The sequence below is a fragment of the Meleagris gallopavo genome, chromosome 3 (genome assembly GCF_000146605.3).
Source record: "Meleagris gallopavo isolate NT-WF06-2002-E0010 breed Aviagen turkey brand Nicholas breeding stock chromosome 3, Turkey_5.1, whole genome shotgun sequence".
Taxonomy (NCBI): Eukaryota; Metazoa; Chordata; class Aves; order Galliformes; family Phasianidae; genus Meleagris; species Meleagris gallopavo.
Window position 1 is genome coordinate 66,051,585 of NC_015013.2, and position 23,806 is coordinate 66,075,390.

A 23,806-nucleotide genomic window follows, 5' to 3' on the forward strand; every position below is an offset into this window, starting at 1 on the left:
CAGGGCAGAGTAGAGGGGGAGGATCACCTCCCTCGACCTGCTGGACACGCTCTTCTTAATGCACCCCAGAATGCCATTGGCCTTTGTGGCCACGAGGGCACACTGCTGGCTCATGGCCAACCTGTCATCCACCAGGACGCCCAGGTCCCTCTCTGCAGAGATCCTCTCCAGCAACTCATCCCCCAGCCTGTATTGGTGCATGCAATTATTCCTCCCTAGGTGTAAGACCCTACACTTGCTTTTGTTGAACCTCATCTGGTTTCTTACTGCCCAGCTCTCCAGCCTGTCCAGGTCTCGCTGAATGGCAGCACAGCCTTCAGGCGTGTCAGCCAATCCTCCCAACTTCGTATCATCAGAAAACTTGCTGAGGGTGGCCACTATCTCCTCATCAAGGTCATTGATGAAGATGTTGAACAAGACCGGACCCAGCACAGACCCCTGGCAGACACCACCATATGTTTCTATCTAGGACAGAATGAAACTGCATTTGGATCACTAGTTCAAAAAATACTGAAAAATACAGTATTAAGATACGTGCCTTTGAATAAAATCCACAAGCATTTTTCAAAGGACTGCTCAACGCTTTTTCTTCATATTCATCCAGCATTTGTCTTCATGACCTTTTCCTCAGGAATACACTCTCAGAACCAGGGCTCACAAGTGCTTAGCACAGACTTGCTTGAAAAAGATGTTCATTCAGCCGCATTGCTGAAATTTGTCATTTCCCTAAGTTTCAGTTAGCCACCAGATGCTGTCAGAAAGTATCAATATGGGATAACTCAACAGACAAACTAATTATTAAGAAGACCACAGATGGAAGTAATGTATGTGAATGAAGAGCTCAGTGAACAATTCTGATACAAATCTGCAGAAACTCAAGGTGCCTTGTTAGTTATCCATGAACAGAAAGAGCCAGGTAAGGGCCCTAACAAGCTTTAGTCATTTCAGCAACAAAGCAAGCATTTTTATTAACAAACCTATTTAGGTCTATTTCATGCTCTTCAATGACATACAGTTAATTTGCTGCAGAAGTTTATAACATTTCTGATGGCAGTAGAAAGTACTGTCCACTGCGGGCAGTACTGCTGCACAGAACAGAACTGGAGCCAGCCCTCAGGCTCCTGTCTCTTACTGGTCTTGCAAATAAGTCTCTACTGAGTAAAAGCTGCAGTAGATCTATCTACATATAAGCACTATATGTCTCTATGTGTGTATATATACATATATTTACACACACACAGATAGACATATGTATTGTGTAATAAGGGCATATTTTACAAGCCTCCATATGAGAATGGGTGTTTCACAAAAGAGATAAATTCTAAGAGAAGTTTTAAACTTTCTCACCATTTATTCTGGATAAAACAGACAGCAAAATTATACTTTCTGCCATTTCTACGTTTTTGAGACATATTCTTTCCTGCCTGCTTACAAAGGCCAGGTGCTCTTACTGTGAAACCAACAAGACGTGACACAAAGGGATTTTAAAAAGCTTTGTAAAAACAACCTGACATAACATACCCAAAGCTAAGTAATGTAGCTGGAACGTGTGGTATCACCTCTTGCCTTGCAGTCTGGCCAAAGTCAAGGGAACAGGTTTCTGTCCACTGCCAAGAGTGACAGAAACCAGCCCCCAGAGACTTACGGATTTGCCATAGTTCATTTTCTGGGATTCATGTGGACTGCTGATAGTGTGTAGGAAAGAAGCATACAGTGGGCTCCTGCTCATGTCAGACAGGCGAATTCAAACAGGGCTCTGAGAGAGAGATTATATAGCTCTTTAGGTGAACAGAAAAAACACTAAATGAGAGCAAATACAGACAAGACACAGTAAATTTGACAGCAGTGGCACATTAAGTACATGGACATGAAGATCCATTCAGGATCTAAGCATCACACACTCCAGCCAAGGTGCAATGCCACACGGTGGCACAGGTGGCCTGCAACATCAGGCCCTGCTGTGCAGACAGCCAGTTCTGCATGTCTGAGGGGTTCTGAGGAACACGCAGAAACCCTGGCAGGAGAAAGAAGGTTTGCAGATGGTACAAGGAGGTGGCAAAGAGCTCCAGACTCCTGCAGAAGCTGGAGGAAAAAGTCAGACTTTGGGGCTGGAGACAAGTGAAGCAGAATCTGGTGCACCTCATTCCCTGAGGAGACGCCTTACCCTGGGACTGACAGCAGGAAAGCAGATAGGAGGCAAGGAAACATTCTGTTTGGAGCCCAGCAGACTGAAGAGAATTGTAATTCGGAAGTAGTACTTCAGCCCTCTCTCACTCCCTCTCAGTCCATTGAAAAATGCAAGCACTCTGGTGAGAGACACACCTCTCCTTCACACAGCTCCTGCTCCACCTGACTGATCACCGGCTGGTAGCCTGGGGCAGAGATGGTGGTATCAGAGAAAATGAAAGGCAGTGAAGCAGTGGGTGTGCAGACACATCAGCTCCCTCCTGAATCTCCTTCCCCTCCAAGGAATCCTGTCTCCTACTATGTAAACATTTGCACGATGCTACGCTTGAGATGTCAGAAAACAAGCAGTAGAGGAAAACAAGCCAAAACATCTCTTCTGCTCCAAGTGCAGATTTTGGATCATGTAAATAGAGTTCGTACTGTAAAGAACTGTTTTGAAATCTCCCATTTTAATATCACTCTTTGGCAATCAGCCCCCAAATCCCAATTCTGTAGCTTCACTCTACCACAGCACAGAACACACACTTGGCCCTTATTCCTTATTCTTCTCATCGTGCCACCACACCAGAACCTCTCTCCTCAAAACTGGATGCTTCAGATTAATCTGGAAAAAGGCTAAGCAGAAAGAGAAAGCTCAGACGAAGCAAAGACTGCTCTATCTCCCTGTGCTATTACTTTGACACACAAGATGCTAACAAAATGCCTCTGTAATACATCCACTTAAAAAAGTAATTTTAGATTTGTAGTTTAGAAAAATAACTTATTAGCTAAGCTTTTCCCCCACCTTTCTTTCCATATGCATACAGCTTCAGCAAAAGATTTAACACAATTCAGTGACTAATGGCATACAGTTTCGGTCTTCAGTGCTCAGTCAGCCTCTCTGAGCAGAAAATATGTAAATGAAGAGTTACAGCATGAAAACACTTACATAGGGGACTTGTATTTCTGCATTCTTGAAAAAATGCATAAAATGATTCCCAGGCAAAGTGATAGGCTCACTTTGATTATTTATTGTTAATAGTTTTGTTTTTTTTAATAATTAATTCTGCATGGAATATAAGGAAGACATTACTGTAATGATATTACTACAATTTATGCAGAAAGTAAGCTTAAATTCTTTACAACTTTTTAAAGGTTGGTTTAGAAAAACTCATAGAAACACTATAATTGCATGCAAGATTGAGTGGCTTTTTCTTAATGGTATGTATTAATTTACATCTCTTATCTACAGAACACAGGAGTAGAGCCAACAACCTCACAACATAGGGACCTTAATACACAATGGGAAGAAGCAGCATTTCTGCACCAGCTGCAAAAGAAGGACCATGTCTGAAAAGTGGACAGAACTTGTCTACCCGTGGTGTTAACACTGGGCAGAAGCTTTGAGGAAGATCGGAAGACCTGTGAAACAAAGCAGGTTGTGTTAACTATACCAAACAGTCTAAGAGCTTGGCACAAGGAAAGTATGTGGAGAATACACAATAAATTAGAGAGCTAAGATAGTCAGAAGTAATGTTCTAGACTTTCCAAAATTCTTTAGACAGAACTGAAAACTGGAAAATGAGAGAGTGCTGCAGTAAAGCAAGAGAGGAAAGGAGCAAAGGGTTTCAAGGAGAAGCAAGGCTATCCAGTGAAAGGGAAAATTCCAGCGGTGAGATGGGAAGGCAACAGCCACCCAAAGAGCAAAATCAGCAGTTAGCAGAGCAGGGAGAGAACAGACATGGAAATGCCAGCAGAGATCCCAAGTGCTGGTGGGTGGAAAAGAAGGGCCCTCAGGCTAACCCGGGACTTCAGAAGTTACACAAGAACACAAAATTATGCTTCCACGCCCACTACTTAGTTTCTCTGCTCATGCACTTTCTATTTTATTTGCTAGTGAAGCATTATAAAATTTTGCTAGCAGAAAACGAGAAATTAAGCCAATACAAGACTTGCACTGGTCTGGTTAAACAGGGAAAATAGGGAAAAATACCAATTCATCAAAGCTCTTGTCATTATTTAAAAAAAGGTCTTAATGTAAAGCCAAGTTACAGACTGCTCTAAAAATGCTTATTCTACAGCATTATGCACCAGCATAATGAAGAGATGCTAACTCTGCTCTTCTGAGCTCCTCCTGTCCCTAATGACTGCTGTGAAAGAGGGGTTGACTTTGGTTAAATACAGCTCTTCCTATTTCAATAAAATAAGGCAGTACTGCTTTTGGGGAGCTCCTTTAATCAGAACTTCAATTAATTCTAGCTACTAGATATAAACAACAGCCTAGAATGTCACAAATGCAGTGTCTCAGATCACTGCATCAGTTATTAAATGCAAAATTTTCCTTCGCTGAAGTATGTGGTCACTTAATCAAGGTTTGAGTCCTTAAAGCATTTCCATGAGTGGGATGCCTAGCTTGTAGAATCACACTAAACAAAGATTAGGCTGTGGCTGACGAGTGCCTGATGTGGTGTGGGTGCTCTGAGCACCTTGCTCACAGAGGGCTTGCTGCAGGACTTGCCTGGTATATATCCCCATGGTCTGCATCACAGGGAGCAACAGGCTCTGGAACACGTTCTTTCTTATCTGAACATCACAGAATCATAAAACAATCTGGATTTAAAGACCATCAAGTTTCAACCCACCTGCCATGGGCAGGGTTGCCAACCATTAGTCCTTCATTTGTTTGCTTCTGTATACTGGGAAAGTGAGGTTATACTTGGGTACCAAAGTAAGGGTTGGTATCAGAGACACTGAGCTCTCTGTAAGTAAGCTACAACAAAGAATGACTGATATTTATTTTTTTTCTATTATATCTTTACTGCAGTGAAACACAGCGGTTTGTTTGAAGATCAACCTGACTGCAAAATCTCCCTTAAACAAGACGGGAAAAAATATAAATACAAATCTCAGTTTTTCAACCTCAGACTACAATTAAAATTTAACATTTTTAGCACTGCATCATTATTTTCACAAGGACTGATCAGAAAACAGCAATAACCTAAAGCTGTTATTTGTACCAGGACTGACTGTCACAATTCACTTCCAATGCTAACATCATCCTTGTGTCTATCTAGCCAGCTCACTTACCCTCACTTACTCCAGAAAGTGGGCAATTCCCAGCTTGTCAGGCTCACGTCATGCATGGGCCTCGTTTTGAAATGCCCCAAGCAAGTGCAACTCTGGGCTCAGAACCTTTAAAAGACACAGCCTGGATAGTTAACTTAACCACCTACTGTTGGGGAACAACAGAAAAAAAAAGACATTTTAAAAACACCTACTTCTACTATCATTAGAATCCAAGTATGAGCACATGAAAAACATTTTAACATGTAAGAGAAGCCAAGAACTTATTTTATCCATTAGAAATACAAGGCAGCAATGAAACAGATTTTTGAAAAGAAAGGAATATGTTTCAAAATGGAATAGGAGATATTTTGTTTTGGTTTTTTTTGGAGGTTTTTCCCTATTTTTCACATCAATTTTGAAGAGGGATTTTGACAGACAAGAAAGCATAAAAGGGGCATAAAATAAATGAGACTGGCTGCTGGGACAGAGGGCTATAAAGTCTACTTCTAATTCTCAGAGAGTCCCTGCCGCACTGTGCAGCTACTTCCTCCTGTTATATCACAGAATCACACAGAATCACAGAATTGTAGGGGTTGGAAGGGACCTCTAGAGATCATCGAGACCAACCCCCCTGCCAAAGCAGGTTCCCTACACCAGGTCGCACAGGTAGGCGTCCAGGCGAGACTTGAGACTTCTCTCCAGAGAAGAAGACTCCACAACCCCCCTGGGCAGCCACTTTCTACACATCTTTAAAGCAGGTTTGCTTACTATTGTCTCGTATTTTAAAATGTGTTAGTACCTATGCAGCACTGAATAAAAACACTGCATTACGCATTACTGTTTTATATTAAAAGGAGAGTTGCTATCTTGGACACAGTGAAGTGGACATGAGAACTTTTGAAGCTATCAATACCTGAGTAATACTTTTTTTTTTCCTGTTCTTTTCCTGGGAATGCCTAAAGAAGTTCAGTTGTAAAGCAAAAGGTACGTCCTCTTTTAAATCACCAAGCACAAAACCACAAGCACTGCAGCGCCTAAGTTCATAACAGCACATACACATGGACAAGGGAAAGCATGCAGGAAACATTTCTTATCATATACAGTCAGCAAAATGGCCATTCTTTAAGTGTCTAGCTTCTGGATGACAGAAGTTTCAGCTGAACAACATACTCGAAATACTCAGAAGGAAACACTGTCCCATTTTTACAGAGAATTAACCTGAACATTGTTCCCAAAGGAAACAAAGTATATTTGGGACAAGGGAAGAGAAACAACCTCTGAGACGCATGCAAACCTCAGTCATTTCAAATTCACATTCTTTACACATACATATATGTATACGTGTCATTTACTTATAAAAAATTAATGGTTCATCACCACTGGAGTTTGTCAAAACCTCCCCACAGTGCAACAGCGAACAGCCACCAAGGTTTCAAAGCTGGCTGGACAGCTGCCAACAGCCCCACACTTCCTCTTCCTTTTGAGCATGAAGCTGTGCATCTCCCTTCTACCTTCTGTAACACAGTGTTCAGAGCAGTGAGCACCCTCAGTGTGCCTGCTGGGCTCTGACAGTACCATGCCACGCAGAGACCGCGTGTGTTTGGGGAGCACGCAGGGAAGGAGGCAGAGGCAGGAGAAGCAGCTGAAGCGCATTAAGCACTGATAGCAATCTCTGGTTACAGACAGAAATTAGCAAAGTGAAAACTAAAACAGGCTTGCCTCCCTCTAAACTCAACACAACACAACCACTCAACATAAACACATTATAAAAAAGAGACAGCTCAGTTTAAATTGTGGAGCTGGCAGTGCCGATGAGACTTTGGCTTTTACAAATGAACAACGGGTGTGCCTTCTCTATCTAAACTAGCTTTAGTGCCATCCTTCGTGAACAGAGCTGGCATTTCTGGGCTCCCAGCCACACATGAACTACAACAGATTGGGTTAGGTCCAACCCTGAGCCCATACAATGTGCTAATGTGGAAAATATTACGCTCTCTTTCCCAGAAAACAAATGCTGGATTCAGTTTTCAGAACCTATTACTTCTATTCCCATTTGGCAATGCCGGCAGTGTCACCTATTTATCAGATACTCTTATAACATGGAGTTACTCAACATGACCAGCCATGGAGTTTGTGTGATCTTCTTCACCAGGCAGGACTATTTTACCTTCTATGTTGAAACTGAAGAGCGGAGACAGGGAAAGCAAATAAATAAAGCCACAATTTCTTTTGATGCTTAAAGGGCATGATCCTCAAATTCCCCACACATAGCACCAAAGCCACAGGCATCCCAAGTTTCTGCTCGTGACATTCTCACAGGCTGTGCCACCACAAATATCTGCTAACTGGAGTTTGGCCTTTCCTCACTGAACCCCATCAGCCAGCTCCTTGGGGGACCTCCACCCACCCCTTGTCGACAAAAAGCCAGAATTCATGTCTCCATGAGATGGGATCTCCACGTCAGAAGGCATACTCCTGGCATCACTATTTATTTTCAGCTTTATTAATTCTTCTTAGCGGGCCAGGGAAGACATACATGACCTGTGGAGGAATTTCCTGCTTTGATTTTGTTGTTCCAGAGCTATACATCAGAGTATGTCAATATCTATCATACTGGTATCTCCTAAGCATATCTCTGGGACAATATTTAAGCTTCTTCTATAATAAGTGAGCAATTATTTGGCATAGATGATGATACTGGAAATCTGGCAACATACCAGAAAGAAAACATGCATCTCCCGAAAGATAGAGTTTGGAAAAGTATTGAACATATTTTTTAAACAGAACATGGTATGAGTTTAACATTGTTAAAATCTGTTCAAATATTTTTAAATTAAAACTACAGCAATTCTGTAAACAAGGCAAGGCTATAAGGTAAAGACAGTACATCCTGTTTTCCCATCAAGACACATTCTGCCTCCCAATTCTTCTAACTCTTCTCTGAAATACAATTTCCATATCAGGTATCCACTTATTCTATTATATTTGACCAGCATAACAGGGTCTCTGAACTCCTGCACTTGAACTCCCATAATGGTCTAGAGATAACCATGCATGTTTTGGGCTCAGGTATAGTAAAAACAGGAAAAAACTGTTAAAATTAGCAATACATATTGACAAAACTGGCTTCGGAACAGAGGTAATTTGCCAGCTATTATTAATGGTTGCTCCCCAAGCTTTTTGTTTTCTACCCCTCATTTGCCTTTTGGCTTGTGGTTAGCTTCTTTTTTTCCTTTACCTTTTCCTCTTTATTTAACTAGTTTGAACTAGAAACACAGACTTCTTCGAAGACAAGTATTTTATTTATGCTGCAGTACTTAAAGAACTCAGTAACAATCTGTCTCTCAGTGCTTACTTTGTTCTGGGTCTCACCACAAGCATTACTCACCAAGTTTTAACTACCCTGTTGGTGAGTAAGTGTTTCACAAAAACATATGTAGCATGTATGTGGATCATTGATACATGTACATTGATGAAAACATCATATTTTCATCAACATGATGAAATGCTGTTACAGAACTAAGAAAACCTAGTTCACTAGTCCTGTTGCTCACTACCTAAAAAAAGTGAATTTTCCCTCCAAAAACAAAGATTGGATATAATCAGTTTATATAACAAATATTGGCAATTTTAAAGAAATAGCAGTGAAAAATAATTACTAGTTTCAGATATTTAGTTAGCCAGGCTTGCTTTTTCTCCCAGCTACTTCTTTCCCTCCCTTTCCCTCCACGAACTCAGTTATTTGCAGCCTTCCTTTCCAGTGCATTAGGGCAAGAAAGGTTATCTGGATACTTTCCATGCACACACGTATACTCAGTGCATCACATAAGACTAGGAGCTTTTAACAATGCAATTCTTCTCACTTCAGCACAATATAATTTATCCTAAGCACTGCTTATGTAACATATCATAAAAGCATACAGAGAGTAATTTCAGAATATTTGGAACTGCATCTTTTCAATAATGTTAGGGACAGAGAGGAAGAAAAATGTATTCCTCACTGGAGCTGAAAGGAAGGTTTTAGAAGCGCAACTGTTAAATATGTAAAGAATTTGAAAGAGAGTGAGGTTTGGAGCTTCACTTGTTTTTTACAGGATGGTTGGAGCAGAGGCAAAACCACAACAGGAGCAGGAAGGGGAGAACAAGTGGGAGGAACATAGCATGTAGCGATAGATGGGTACGTGGGAAGCTGTAAGGCAGTGAGTCAACACGAGGTTTTGAAAGTAGGAGGGCAGTTCTAGGCCAGACGCTTAGTAAGTCAGCATGATATCAAGAGACAGATTTAGCTTGGACAAGCTTTAATTTAAGAAGCAGAAACATAATAGCTCAATATTTGCAACTTGACGTAAGGATGGACTGAAAAAAGAATTGGTTTCAGTTCTGATGTCTGACTAAAGATTTTGTTCTCTGTATTTCCTGTTTACTTGATATCAAATATATTAAAAAAGCATACTCCTAGGACCAGAAGATACAAGTACCGCTAAAGCCAACAGCGGTTCAAAAGGCACATGTGGCACCAAAGGATGCTAATAAATCACATCAGTGGAGCCAGTAGAGTCAGTACCTCCCCAGCTGCACCTGAGCAGCCTCTTCCACCCCAGGGGAATGCCATACACATACTGAGACCAGAAATGACCACAACTCCCTCTTACACAGCAAGAAGCCCCAGCAGTGCAGGGCAGTGCCACCATACCACACAGGACAACCGTTGCCTCTTCAGAATGTTTCAAAGCACTGACTGGCTTGTCAGTGCAGCTCTGCAATGTACATAAGCTGCCTCTCCAGATCCTCTGCCATAACAGTGACAAGCTAACTTAATTAATACTGAGAACAGTTTGGATGTCTGCACAACAGGTTGCCAAAAAAATGAAACAAGGAAAAGGAAAAAAACCCAACGCAGATTACTAACAACATTTGCTGCATAATGTAATTCAAATCTATCTGTAAGATCAATACAAGCCATGTTTATTAATGCCACACATTATGTCTTAATTTGAAACATAATTGAAAGCTTGTTTCTGTACTGCTTTAATGTTAATGATAAAAGTATAGTACATAACTGGTTTATTTTTGTAAGACCAGAATTAAATATACAACATCGATTTTCTCTCCAATCTTCTTACTCAGATTAAAACACAATAAAATGAAAAAAAATACTGCATATATTTGCACCAGGGACTGGCAAGAGATAGTAATATATCTTCCTCTGTTATACTTACAATTTCTGTTAACAGCACAAAACACATACCACAAAACACAAATAAGTGTAACCACAAGCCTTTTACACCATGTCTTAAAGGGTTGGATTGGTTAGATTTTTACTGTTGTTGCTATTATTGAAAGCACCAGACAACAAAACTACTCTGCACTGGTTTGGGTACCACAATATAAGGATATAAAAGTATTAGAGATTGTCCAAAGGAGGGCTAAAAAGATGGTGATGAGTCAAGAGGGAAAGGTGTATGAGGAGCAGCTGAGGTCCCTCTGTGTGCTCAGCGCAGAGCAGAGGAGCCGAGGGGAGGCCTGATGGCGCAGCTCCTCACAGGGAGCGGAGGGCAGCACTGAGCTCTGCTCTGTGTGACAGCGACAGGGCCCGAGGGAACGGCACGGAGCTGCGTCAGGGGAGGGGTGGGTGGGGGTCAGGGACAGGTTCTGCACCGGAGGGCGGTGGGCATGGAACGGGCTGCCCAGGGCAGTGGGCTCGGCCTGAGTGCCGGAGTTCAGGGAGCGTTTGGACAGTGCTCTCAGACATGGGGTTTGGATTTTGAGTAGTCGTGTATAGAGCCCAGAGCTGGATTCAGTAACTCTCGCTGGTCCCTTCAACTGAGGATACTCTGATTTTATGATTCTATGAAATTAAGAGGAAAAAACAGGCAGACAAAGCAAGGAGCTTAAATTTTTGAGCAGGCAACAAGAATGTCCTTTGTATACAAAATTAAGTCTACAAAGCATTCAAGGTGTTTTCTTTTTAATGGGAAAGCATTGCCTGAACACAGGTTTTATTTCACTACAAACAGTAAATGACAGCTGCTTGGGCCCACTAAAGCACTGCAGAAACACAGCGAGTCCAATGCCCCTGAAGAGGAGGTGTGTGGTAAGAGACAGAGGTTTGAACTACGAGCAGGCCACCACCACCAGCTGGATGTTTACCAGTGCTCAAGGAAATAGCTCTTTCTGAATGTTCCAGATAAAATCACATTGGAAACAGCTCAGCTAACCACAATGACGCTACCTCTGCTGTTGGTGGATAACAAAGGTCAGGAGCCCAACTACAACTGAATGTCTGATACGCTCCTTGGTAGAAGCAAGTGCAACTGCCAGACATCCAGCATATGATGATATATGAATAAAAAAAGAAACGCTGCTACTGTTTTCTGGCAATGTTATTCTATACTTCTTACTTCAGCTCCCTAGGGAGCTGTTCTGAAGATGTGGTTATCAAACAAACAATTTCAGACACAGGCACCAACAGTGAATGTTTTATCCCAAAATGAGTTATTTTTCTAAACATCAGTTCTTTGGAAAGTGTAAACATACATTTGCTTTGGAATGTTTTGAGCAAGATGTCTCAACTCATTTCACCCACTTTCACTGCATGGTAGAACAGCAAAGGACTACAGGAAGTACTTTTCACCGGGATCAGTCAAAACATAAGTTCGTGTCTCACTCAAAGCTTCCTCCTGTCTTACCAAAGATAGTACCCGTGTTGTTCACTGAACACCTGTTCAGAGGTCTAAAACATCTTGGTAGATGTGGCAGACTTAGCATCGCATCAACAGCAAGAGTTTCTACAACAGAACTTAAAATAAAGGCATATGCAAAATCACAGCACTTGAGGAAAAGCAACTACTTTTTACTGTCACAGGAAAGCTGTAGAATGGTCATCTAGTATGTGCTAAAAATACACTGAAGACACTGACTTGCAAGCTTAGAAGACACATGCATTCACTGTGCTTTCCATATAGAAGCAACACTATGGTGCAGAATGCCTGCAATGTATTTTCTGTGCAGTGCATGGTCAACCACTAGGCAAAGAATACACTGCTTGGAAAGACTAGCAACTAACCAAAATAATAACTACTTCATGCAGAATCTTGTGTATCTAACAACACTTCTGTTCTCACATTTTTCCAAAACTATCAAGGAGTAAAAGGGATGAGTTGGATGTATTCAGCTTATATTCAGCAGACTGCTGAAACCACAGAAAGATGTGGTTCTGTTTCAAATAAAATCATAGAATTATAGAATGGTTTGGGTTGGAAGGGACCTTTAAGATCACTTAGTTCCAACCCGCTGCTATAGGCAGGGACACCTCCCTCCAGACCAGGTTGCTTAAAGCCCCATCCAGCCTGGCCTTGAATGCTTCCATGGAGGAAGCATCCATCCTCACCGGGCAACCTGTTCCAGGGTCTCACCACCCTGACAGTAAATAATTTATTCTAATATCTAGTCTAAATCCACCCTCCTCCACTTTAAAACCATTTCCCTTCATCCTGTTGCTACACGCCTTATAAAAAGTCCCTCCCCAGCTTTCCTGTAGGCTCCCTTCAGGTACTGGAAAATCTGTAAGGTGCCTGGGAGCCTTCTCTCTTCTCCAGGCTTAAGAGCCCCAACTGATATGTATGTCCCCAATGGGGATATACATATATACATACATACATATCCTAATCATGTTGAAATATCAGTACTTAGGTTAAGTGCTCCATCCTTTCACACTCCTGTTATCACAAGAAGTCTAGTAGTAGCAGGTAAAACAAGCACCAAATGCATATAAAATCTCTATATAAAAAGGATCAGAAAAATATTTGTTACTGAAATTAATAAAAATCACCTTAAAAATAGCCTTTCATCTATGCAAACCAAAGATATACTTTATGTATAGAATAAAATCAGTAGGGTTAAATAAGCTTTACAATAGAGTAATAATCACAGGAATATGAATAAAGTACCAAAAAGCCCTTGTACATAGTGAAAGCACATTACTATAAATATAGAAAAGTCACACTTTTTACCTAATTTTTTTAATGTATAAAATTAATGTTATCATGGAGATGATGCTAGAGGAGTTAAACAGAAATTTATAAAAATATTTGAAAAATAATTATCAGTGTTAGAACTTCTCTCAGAAAGGCAACTCCATGTCCTTCCTGACCTGAATGATACAGTACTGAAGATCATATGTAAACCAGAATATTTTAACTTTATAGCTTTTAAATAAAATTGCAGCTACAAAATGGTTCTACACAACCACATACACGGGAACCCATTCTTGCACGTTCACAGATATACAAGTTAAAAACCACATATCCATTGACTTTTTTCTTTTTCTCAGCACAGATGGCATTTCAACAGGAATTTTTTTTTGCTCCACAGCTAACACAAACCACAGAGAAATTACCCTTACTGAATATTGCCTGCTGTTTAAGAGTGTTTTGAAATTACACTCCATTTTTTCAGGGAACTGAAGAGCTGAGAACAAGATGTCCATTCACAGTGGTAGCTAGCAGATAGAGCAGCAATGACTGCTGAATGCAGCTCCTCAAGAACCAGTGCCCAGTGCTCGTTGTAGATTAAGGACACATTTTTCCTATGTGTCACATTAGAAGAATTCATTGAAATCTGCTTGATAATGAGATCACTGTCCATTGGCAACTTTGGTCACACATGAAATAATTCAGCCCTTTGTCTTGACTACCAGTGAAATTAGGTTTAAAAGACATTTCTATGGATGGAGACAAATATTCATTTCTTTGAAAATAGAATTTTCTAGAGAAACTGAAAACTTATTTACGTGCATATACATACACATATATGTGTGTGCATATATGTATCAGGACACAAGCAAAATCTTCCTTTAGGCCTCCTTTTGAAAACAGTGATCACCTAAAATAATACCAGCCCCAGTAACAGGCAGTGGGAAAAGCTTAACATGACCATCATTAACTGCACAAACAATTCAATCTGTGTTTAGTTTTTACTACAATAAAAGAAAAGGGACAATAACACTGACCAAAATCCCAAATGGCTAAATTCCTCTCCTAATGAGAATACTGTTGTATCCTTCAGAAGAAAAGGTGCTCCACTTACATTTTAGAGACAGAGACAGAGCAACAACGAAGAAATCTATGGGATGACTTGTTGCTACAGAAAAACCCACCAAGCAGAAAGGAATTCTGAGAAGTAGCTTTCCTTCACTTTCTTGCTTGTTCAATCAGTAGTAAATACCATTCTGCTCTCACAGGATCAAGTACAGTAAAACAGGCTGAGATACCACAAACGTACATACCTGGCATTATACCAAGATGTGTAAAATTCACTACCCAGTGCAGAAGATTGTTAGTAAAGAACAGAAAAAGCAGTCTGATTTATTCACGAGATTAATATTCACTGTGATTTAGACATTACTGAAAAAAACAAATCTCAGATAATTTAGTCTCATCCAAAACTCACACTTTAGCAAGAATAAATTCTGCTAGAAAGGCTAGCTAGTATATATCTAACATTGGTCATGAAGGTCAATTGCATGAGTCACATAACCAGCTGAAATCATTATAGTCATAAAGCCATGTATAGGAGATCTTGAAGCTGTTGGATGGATATACATGCAGTACAACACAACAAAACAGGACTGACAAAAATACCCAATGGAAGAGAAAGTAGAGATACATTATGCACACAAAGAAAACTCTTCTTCAGTGATGGATAATACATGTAAGTAATTTTTTCAGCAAACTATCTTCCCTGACATATGGCAGTGAGGACTTACGAATTTTGACACGTGAGTGTGTCAGTAGTATTGGTAACAAGCTCAGCCATCCCAGGTTCAGCCACCCTTTGAATGGGATAATCCCCCTGATCATGTCCTCTGCTCCTCAGCATCACTGAGACCCGACACACCTCATCACATGATAGGTCAGATTTTCACAGCACAAATGCAGTCACAAATGCATCTATGGACATTTTCCCCTTCTCTGTTTTAGCACCACAAGCAGCTGGTTCATCCATCATGGCAATGAACACCGAGGCAAGGGATCTGGAAGATCTCACTTAAATGAGTAAGGTGACTTTGGGAGTTACGGTTTGGCTCTGTTGTAACTGTAGTAAGCACCTGCAGAGTTTTTACTTGCAATTTAATCTACATTTTTCAATTCAACTTCTGCTACACTGCTTACATGTGCATTTTCAAAGGCCCTTAGAGTTTAATATACACATGCATTCCTTTGTAAGGTAAAGAAGATCTAGTACTAGAAAGCAGGATCAAGAAACACATGAAGAACATGACTGCTTTTTGTCTAAACCTCTTTTCCCCCTTAACAATGGGATCCTAGAAGGCATGTCTTTTTTGCAGCAGACCATGACAAGCAGTACACCATCAATATTAAACATAATCAAGCTCTAATGACTGCTTGGGTGAAATCCAATCAAGCTGCACACAAATTTAACTAAAGAAGCCTAGCAAAACAAAGCAACAATTTAATACTTCAATAATTAGCTGGTGCGGATATTTGGAGAAGCTGATTTTAAACACATGGTATTGCCAACTACCAACATTATTACAGAAGCTCTGAAACATGGGAATTACTCCGGGTGTAATTTTCATTGCATGAAAAACAATGGGTTTCAAAGTTTCCAACTATGATGAATGCACAGAAAATAGAAACTTAAAGAGATGAGAACATTCAGTCCAAAGGGTAGTTGGAAAAAAATTGAAAAATGTCTAAATGAAGTGATTTTGAGCTGGAAGGAAGTTTGCAGAAGCTTGCAATAAATTTGCAGCACAGCCTGGTTTCTTGGCCTTCTGTTTTCTTCTATTTGCCTGAAAAGCACCATCAGCCAACAAATAGTTGACTCCCTCTGAAACTGCCTGATTGATCTGTTCTGCCAACATTACGTAGCAAATAAAAAAGGAGCTCTTCCTTAGTGAAGCTGGGCTTTTCTAAAACAGAGCGAGAAGACTGCATCTGAATAAACATCTCTGGGCAAACAAAACAGCACAATGTGATCATTGGGTTCTTCTTCCTGCAAGTACATCACAAAGTCCTCCTCCTGAGGATATCAGAGTTATGCAGATATACTGCTTTTGATCTCTGAGTCAGGCTCCTGGAGAGGTTTGGCTAGGAAAACACGCAAATGTTCCCACTGAAATGCATGCTGCATCACCAGCCATGCCCAGCAAGCCGCAGGGATCAGCAGCAAACCCCCTGACCAGAAAGTTGCCCAGAGCTACGTTCCTGGAGATACCAGGCAAGAAAATCATTCCAGGACAAAAACACAGCACTGCCTAAGCTGTTTCCTTACAATGATGGCCAGAAAACATGGCTACCATTTATTTTGCTGTAGTTTTCAGTGCCTCTATTAGAAGTGCGTAAAATGGCAATGAGGGAAAGAATTTCCTAAAGACATTTCATTTACTTTATTTCAATTCTATCATATATTTTTCCAATAAATTATGAACTAATTAGCGGATAATGTATAGTTACGTGAATAAAAATTTATTTTGTAACAACAGTGCAACTCTTTCTTAAAAAAAAAAAAAAAAGAAACACAAGACAGGAAGATCCAACATATGTGACTGTCACTGTAAATGGCTTAACATTGAACAAGGCCAAAGAACTAGAGGTTTTTATTGCACAATAGCTATTTTCTCACTATTGTAAGTACTTAAGCAACTGAGGTTTAGCTCTGGCTTTTCATTTAAGAGCACAAACAACGTAGAGAAAATTCAGCAGTTGGAAAATTTGGATTTCTTCCTTTTTTTTTTTTTTCAGAGGAGATACAGTACTGGAGGGATTGGGTGAAGCATGTGGCAAGTGGATAATACATATACAATATTTTGAGTTCATTTAGTAAGAAGTTAACAAAATTATTAAAACACTACCACCCTCCAGAAGGGTAGGAGTGATGCCTGTTCATTTCCTTCCTTGATTCTCTACCCCTTTTGGACATTTCAAGTTGCTCCCTTCCGTCATACCAGAAAAGATAGAATCACAGAATCACCACGGTTGGAAAAGACCTACAAGATCATCCAGTCCAACCATCACCAATAGTTCTCACTGAACCATGTCCCTCAACACAACATCCAAACGTTCCTTGAACACCTCCAGGGTCAGTACTCCACCACCTCCCTGGGCAGCCCATTCCAGTGCCTTACTCTTTCAGAGAAGTAGTATTTCCTAATGTCCAGCCCGAATCTCCCCTGGCGCAGCTTGAAGCCATTCTCTCTAGTCCTATCATTGGTTACACAAGAGAAGAGGCTGACCTCCAGCTCACTACAGGCAGTTATAGAGAGCAATAAGGTCTCCCCCGAGCCTCCTCTTCTCCGGACTGAACAATCCCAGCTCCCTCAGCCGCTCCTCATAAGGCCTGTGCTCCAGACCCCCCACCAGCTTTGTTGCCCTTCTTTGAACCCGCTCCAGGGCTTAAAGGTCTTTATTGCAGTGATGGGCCCAAAACTGGACACAGTACTCCAGATGCGGCCTCATCAGAGCTGAGTACAGGGGACAATCACTTCCCTGCTCCTGCTGGCAACACTATTTCAGATACAAACCAGGATGCCACTGGCCTTCTTGGCCACCTGGGCACACTGCTGCCTCATGTTCAGCCGAGCATCAATCATTCCCCCCACGTCCATTTCCTCTACGCAATCTTCCAGCCACTCCCCCCCACGCCTGTAGCGTTGCCTGGGGTTGTTGTGGCCAAAGTGCAGGACCCGGCATTTGGCCTTGTTGAACCTCATCCCACTGCTTTCAGCCCAGCTATCCAGCCTGTCCAGATCCCTCTGTAGGGCCTCGCTACCCCTCAGCAGATTGACACTTCCAGCCAACTTGGTGTCATCTGCAAACTTACTGAGGGTGCACTCGATGCCCTCATCCAGGTCATCAATAAAGATATTGAAGAGGACAGGCCCTAGCACCGACCCCTGGGGAACACCATTTGTGACAGGTCGCCAGCTGGATTTAACTCCATTCATCACCACTCTCTGGGCCCGGCCTTCCAGCCAGTTCCTTACCCAAGAGCCAAGAGTGTACCTGTCCAAGCCAAATGCTGCCAGCTTCTGCAGGAGAATACCGTTGGAGACAGTGTCAAAGGCTTTGACGTTACCTTTGCAAGAAATGCAGAGAAGTTTGAAGGGCTTCCAGATGCAGCTGGTCAAATCACATCTGTTTAAATGGAGTTTTAATCCCACCACCACTTCCACATGTTTACCCTTATGTTTCACTTGAAAGTAGGAAATTTTTATCCCTTGCTGTCTGCTGCTCACCTTCTAGTCAGTCCCCACAGCACAAGCAGTCTGTACCAGAGCTGTGTTGCAATCACTGTCCAGGCCCCCACTCCTCCCAGCTCTGCTGCCACCGATCCAGGCTGCTTCTCCTCTTTCTCGCTGACTTGCTTTGGGATTAAGAGTGGATCTTGGTGCATAACTGATGAAAATACAAATGAGTGAAAAGGCTCTGCTAACTTCTACACTGCTGCCTGCTGGGGACATCATCTTTGATCGCAGCTGACCTCTGCAGATGTAGCTGCTCAGAACACCAGCAGAGCTGGGCTTCCTTCTGCCTACAATGCAACGCTATTATTCTCTGTGTGGCACCACTCTTATTACAAAATGACCTTTCACTACTCAGATCCCAGGGATCTGTTCTACGTTTGATCGCTTGTAGTTGAACTGCAGGTCAACAGAAATGTATTTTCCTCTGTTCTGTAGATAAAATCTCAATTCTCAGAGATAACTGCAGTTTGTAGTGGAGTTGTCAGACCGCTTTCCCCAAGACCTGTACTCTAAGCACCAAAACTGATGATAACTTAAAACTTTGAAAAGTGATAAGAAAATTTGAATCCCTTGCTTTATATTAAACAGCTAATTTGCTAAGCTAACGGTTTTACTGGACTCATCTGAGTTTGAAAATTTGGAGTGCTATACACCTTGTGTAGTATTTGTGTGTACAATGACAGAATGAAGAGATCTGGAAAGGGAAAGACTTCATGCTTTTAAATTCATATCTCATTTCTGTATTCCAAAATTTTAAAAATTAGCTTTAAAAGAAAAAAAGCCCTGATCTTCTACTTTAATCTAGCAGAAACTTCCAATAGAGCAGAAGAAAGAGACAGAAAGGTCTGCAGGTATAATGCAAGAAGAAACAGAAAATGTAAACAATCAACTTTAAAAGCTAATGAGCATTTCAGTATCAAAATTCTCCAGTATGTAATAAAATATTGGTACATTTAGCCTGATACTATTACTTTAAAGATCTGCCCTATGCAGCACCTTGAGTATGCCAGGAATGCGATGTTCAGGACACCTCCCTGGATGAGTCCATGGCACTGCTCCAAACACAACAGAAGAGCCTGAACCCACACCTTCCATCCTCCAGAAAACTGCACTACTGCTGGGCTGTTAAATATGGATCTACCCCTCCTCAAAAAACAAAATTCTACTGTCCACATTCTTCACTAGATTCCCATTTTCCATACACAGCAACCCAACTGTCTCCCCTCTGTATTTCCATCTACAGTAATTTCAGCACACCTTAATATGAAGCACCTGAAATGCCAGAGACCACGATAAAATATTTTCACATGCTTTTAAGTTTGTAGTCTGTGAGCAATAATCAGAGCACTGCAGCACTACTGCAGCCAAGTCTGAGAAGCAGCATTTATCACACCAATATTTTGTGAGTTGTTGAATATTTGGATACAGAGCCTCACAAAGATTTTCATTCACATTCTCTGGTATCCTTAAAAACAGATGAGATAGGATGGACTTTGTTTCATGAAGTGGTCAAAGTGAAGGATAACTTTCCATGTTACCAACTCTCTTGCAGACACTGTTCCATAGCTCTTATGAAGATACTCATACGCTCCTGCTAATGAAGATTTTGCAGTAGGATAAACTTGTCTCTAAACCACTTTGATATTGTTCAGGGTTTAGTAAAGTTCAACCTTCCTCTTCAATTCGGCATTATCAGCAAAGCTGATAATCTCCTCAGCTCCATCAAGGTTTTAAAACAGAATACAGAGCAAACTGCATTTTCATAGCACTTCAAAACACTACCTAAGTTTGTTCTCAAGATGGTGTATATAGCCACGTGAAACTGAAGATCATATTCACCTCCTGACTTCTCCCACACTTTTGTAAACATCGTATTATTGTAAAGAGGCAGGAGAATGTCAAATGCCTGGCCTTACATTCCTTTGTACCCCAGAGAACATGACTTCTACAGATTCAACAGGCCCTACCGAAGATTGGGCATTCCCCTCATTACAACAACAAGTATTTAATAAGCTCTCCAAGCAAAGGTTTTTGCACACTTCTTGTGTGTTGTTGACAAACAGGACAAAAAGCCATCTCCCATTCCAATGGAAAATCAAACGTGTAGCAGTAGTGACCATGATACTTATCACACTACTGAATTTAGATTCTAGATTTGTTGCCTGCTTTCTTCCTTAAGTCTCCTAATACAGCAGCTTCACTTGCACATCTGAAAACATGCAAAAAATTCTCTTCAGTACATAAGATCTTACATACAACAAAATATAGCAACAATGAACAATTTTACAAAACACTTTTGCAAACAAATATGCTTCTTACCATCTTAGTATCCTGTGCTCACAACTAGTGTCATAATTAGTTTTAAAGGGGTATTAAAGATGCTTATTCATTCTCTTTGCCATATTGTTGGGGAAAAAATGTTCATCCCTCAGAAGAAAGATGATCTCGAAGTTACAGCAAAGAGGAGCTTGACTCTTTGAGATGGATTATCTCAATCAAGTCAAATAAAAATCTCCTAAAGCCTGAACCTTTATTTCGCAAATTTTAAAATGGATGTGCTAACATATGCTTTGAGCAGGACACTGCACTAGGTCACTTCCTATGGTGCCTTTCAACGTGGATCTTCTGATCATTACATTTGTTCTGAGCACTCAGTCATTATTACAGGGCTGATTATGAGGGGAAAAAATAAGTAAGCATCCTATTTAATGCACAGCTGTTTACTAGGTATGTGCCTAGTAAATGCCATGTAAATGCCTAGTATGTGCCTTTGACAGTTCTGTCAAAATGCTTGTGAACTTTGTGGTTTTCACAATTGTCATCCATGAGAGCCAGAAGAGAAAGATGATTCTCTTCTGGATGACATGACAAAACATGCAGCTTTATGTTCGTTTTTAGAAAGCAGTCAAAAAAACAGCAAAATGTACAGTTTGACTACTTCATAAGTGACATTCTAGAAAATAAACATGCTAGGAACTTCACTGTATATCATACACAAGTATATTTACCAGGAACATTAAAAAATATATATATTTGCAGATAAACCGGTGTCAACATATAATCACAAACAGGAAAAACTCTCCCATGCACTTGTTATCTTGCAAGACAGAGCACCCAACTTGGTATCAGTTTTTCACCATTGTTTCAAGAGAATCTGTTTAGCGTTACTGGATATTTTTCTTTTACACTAGTCCTTGCCTAGAGGAGTCATTCCTTTTCTGTCTCCAAGTAAAGAATTCCTTCCCAAAAAGTTCAAAGTTTTAGATGTTGTTTTTCTATCCCCTTCTCTTTAATCGTTATCCAGTACAAAATTCTTGGTTTCTTTTTCTCTTACTATTATTCCACCTAAATGTCAGAAAAAAATAAAAATATATAAATAAATCTGGAATTTCTTGCTGCTATATAGATAATGCATAACAAACATAAAAGAACAAATATTTTTTTTCTCAAAATATTTCCCTGTAAGTATTTTATAATTAGAAGTGTCACAAAAATTTATGTGTATCCAGAAGAAATCCAAGGAATAAGAATTAAAAAAGCAACAACAAAATCCCTAAATTCCCATTTCATACAAATTTTATTTTCCTGCACTGGCTTTTCCTCACCACTTTTTTTCTGTTAATTCATTTCATAGACCACATAATGACTCAGCTTTTGCCCCACGTAAGCAAAGGGTGGAAAATATGATACTACAACTTCAATTTCTAGAATAAGTCACTGTACATTCCTGTGAGTAATAGGTAGCTGTAGGTATGATCCTATGTCACATTTAGAAGATTATTTATCAGGCAAAGCTAAAGATGGGTCAACAATCTCCCCCTGTTAAGGTACATCCTCTTCTGGGCATATCTCAGTTGCAGCACATGATAATAGCAAAACCATTGCTAGTCCTACATTTCTGGCAGCCTCAGCTCCTGCTACTGTTTGCTACTTTCTAGCAGATCTCTCAAGTAGAAGAGTCGACATCAACTTTGGGCTGCTTAAACACGAGTACCAGTTTTAACAGTTCACAGTACACTTGGCAAAGTTGCCTTCAATATCCCACCAGGAAGAAAAAAAAAAAAGGCACACATGAAAAGCATAAAAAACCCCAACAATCAACAACAAAACCAAACCAAAACTAACTTGTCTTACCTTGCTGGAGGCACATCAATATTTGAAGAGACAACCTTGCGCTTCTGTTCCAGAAGACAAACAGAACGAGTGTTTTCCTTTTCATACTCATGAACTCTGCTTGTTTTTTTGGTCTCTGCTGTTTTTAGATCTTCCTCCTTTGTGGTGAACAGGAGAAACTGTTGGTCTGGCAGTTTTTGACTGATGTCAGTTTTTACATCCTCCTGTTGAAATGCAGGGAAGGTCATTTCACGCTTGATGCTGGGTGCCTGCAAAATTAAGAGCAATTATTAAATTTTTCTCTTATTCTTCTAAAAAGTGGTGGTGGTGGTGGTGACCCCATATCCATGGAAATTTTCTTCTACTTAGCTCTTTGAATCAGAGAATACTATTTCTTTGCACTTCATAAATTCTCGAACTGCTAATTAATTTCCCCATAGTGTTAAAGACAGACCAGGAAAATAAGCAATTGTTGGCCATTTGATAAAGCAACCCAGTAAGCCTTAATGTTAAATAAAAAAGGTATTGGAATTGAAATTCCGTAAGCCACAGTACGCACAACTTATATTTAATGCACACACATTTGTGCTGTGTAACTATTCAAAAGAAATTCCAACTGTTCTCATCCTAAAATCCCGTTAAATGTCAGAATTTACACAGATGGTTTTCTAAAAGGCAACCAAGAAATAAAGGAGCTTCTGACAGCCATTTATGTGCTTTTAACATCAGGAGCTTCAACCACTAACTTGCCAGAAGTTCCAAGGCTGGACCTGGGTGGCAGTTCCCTCCACTGAAGCCAAATGGCCACCAGAAGACAGAACAACCTGGCTGGAATAGATGTGCTTCCACAGCACGTGTGTGGTGTCTAGAAGTCTTCAAGAATTGCAAAGTGGATTTTTAGACACCTGTTACTATTACTACTGATATTACAGTGGAGAAATCCAGGATGCATTACCATCAGATACCAACAGCACAGATAAGCAGGAATCCTTTCCTATGTAAACTCTACCACCTCACTCCTTTTCATTGTTCAAAAAATTTATAAATGTGTAAGTAATTAATACATATGTATACAAATATATATGTATCTCCTCCCCACAAATCTATTATAGCTTTCAGATCTTGGCAGGTATAAAAAGGTGCAACCTATTTACAGTTCACAAGGAAGAGTCTTGCCAAGGTAATTTTGTT

At 40.5% G+C, this 23,806-nt stretch overlaps 1 protein-coding gene across 1 annotated transcript in view; it reads right to left on the reverse strand.

The window, feature by feature from the left end:
- The window catches only part of ZNF704 (zinc finger protein 704), a 65,399-nt gene extending 42,497 nt beyond the window's left edge, over positions 1-22,902 (reverse strand). Inside the window, exon 1 of the mRNA XM_010709067.3 lies at positions 22,637-22,902. Within this exon, the coding sequence (XP_010707369.1) occupies positions 22,637-22,863 (227 nt within the window). The 5' untranslated portion in view covers positions 22,864-22,902. The remainder of the gene's footprint in view (positions 1-22,636) is intronic.
- Between the last annotated feature and the right edge of the window lie 904 nt (positions 22,903-23,806).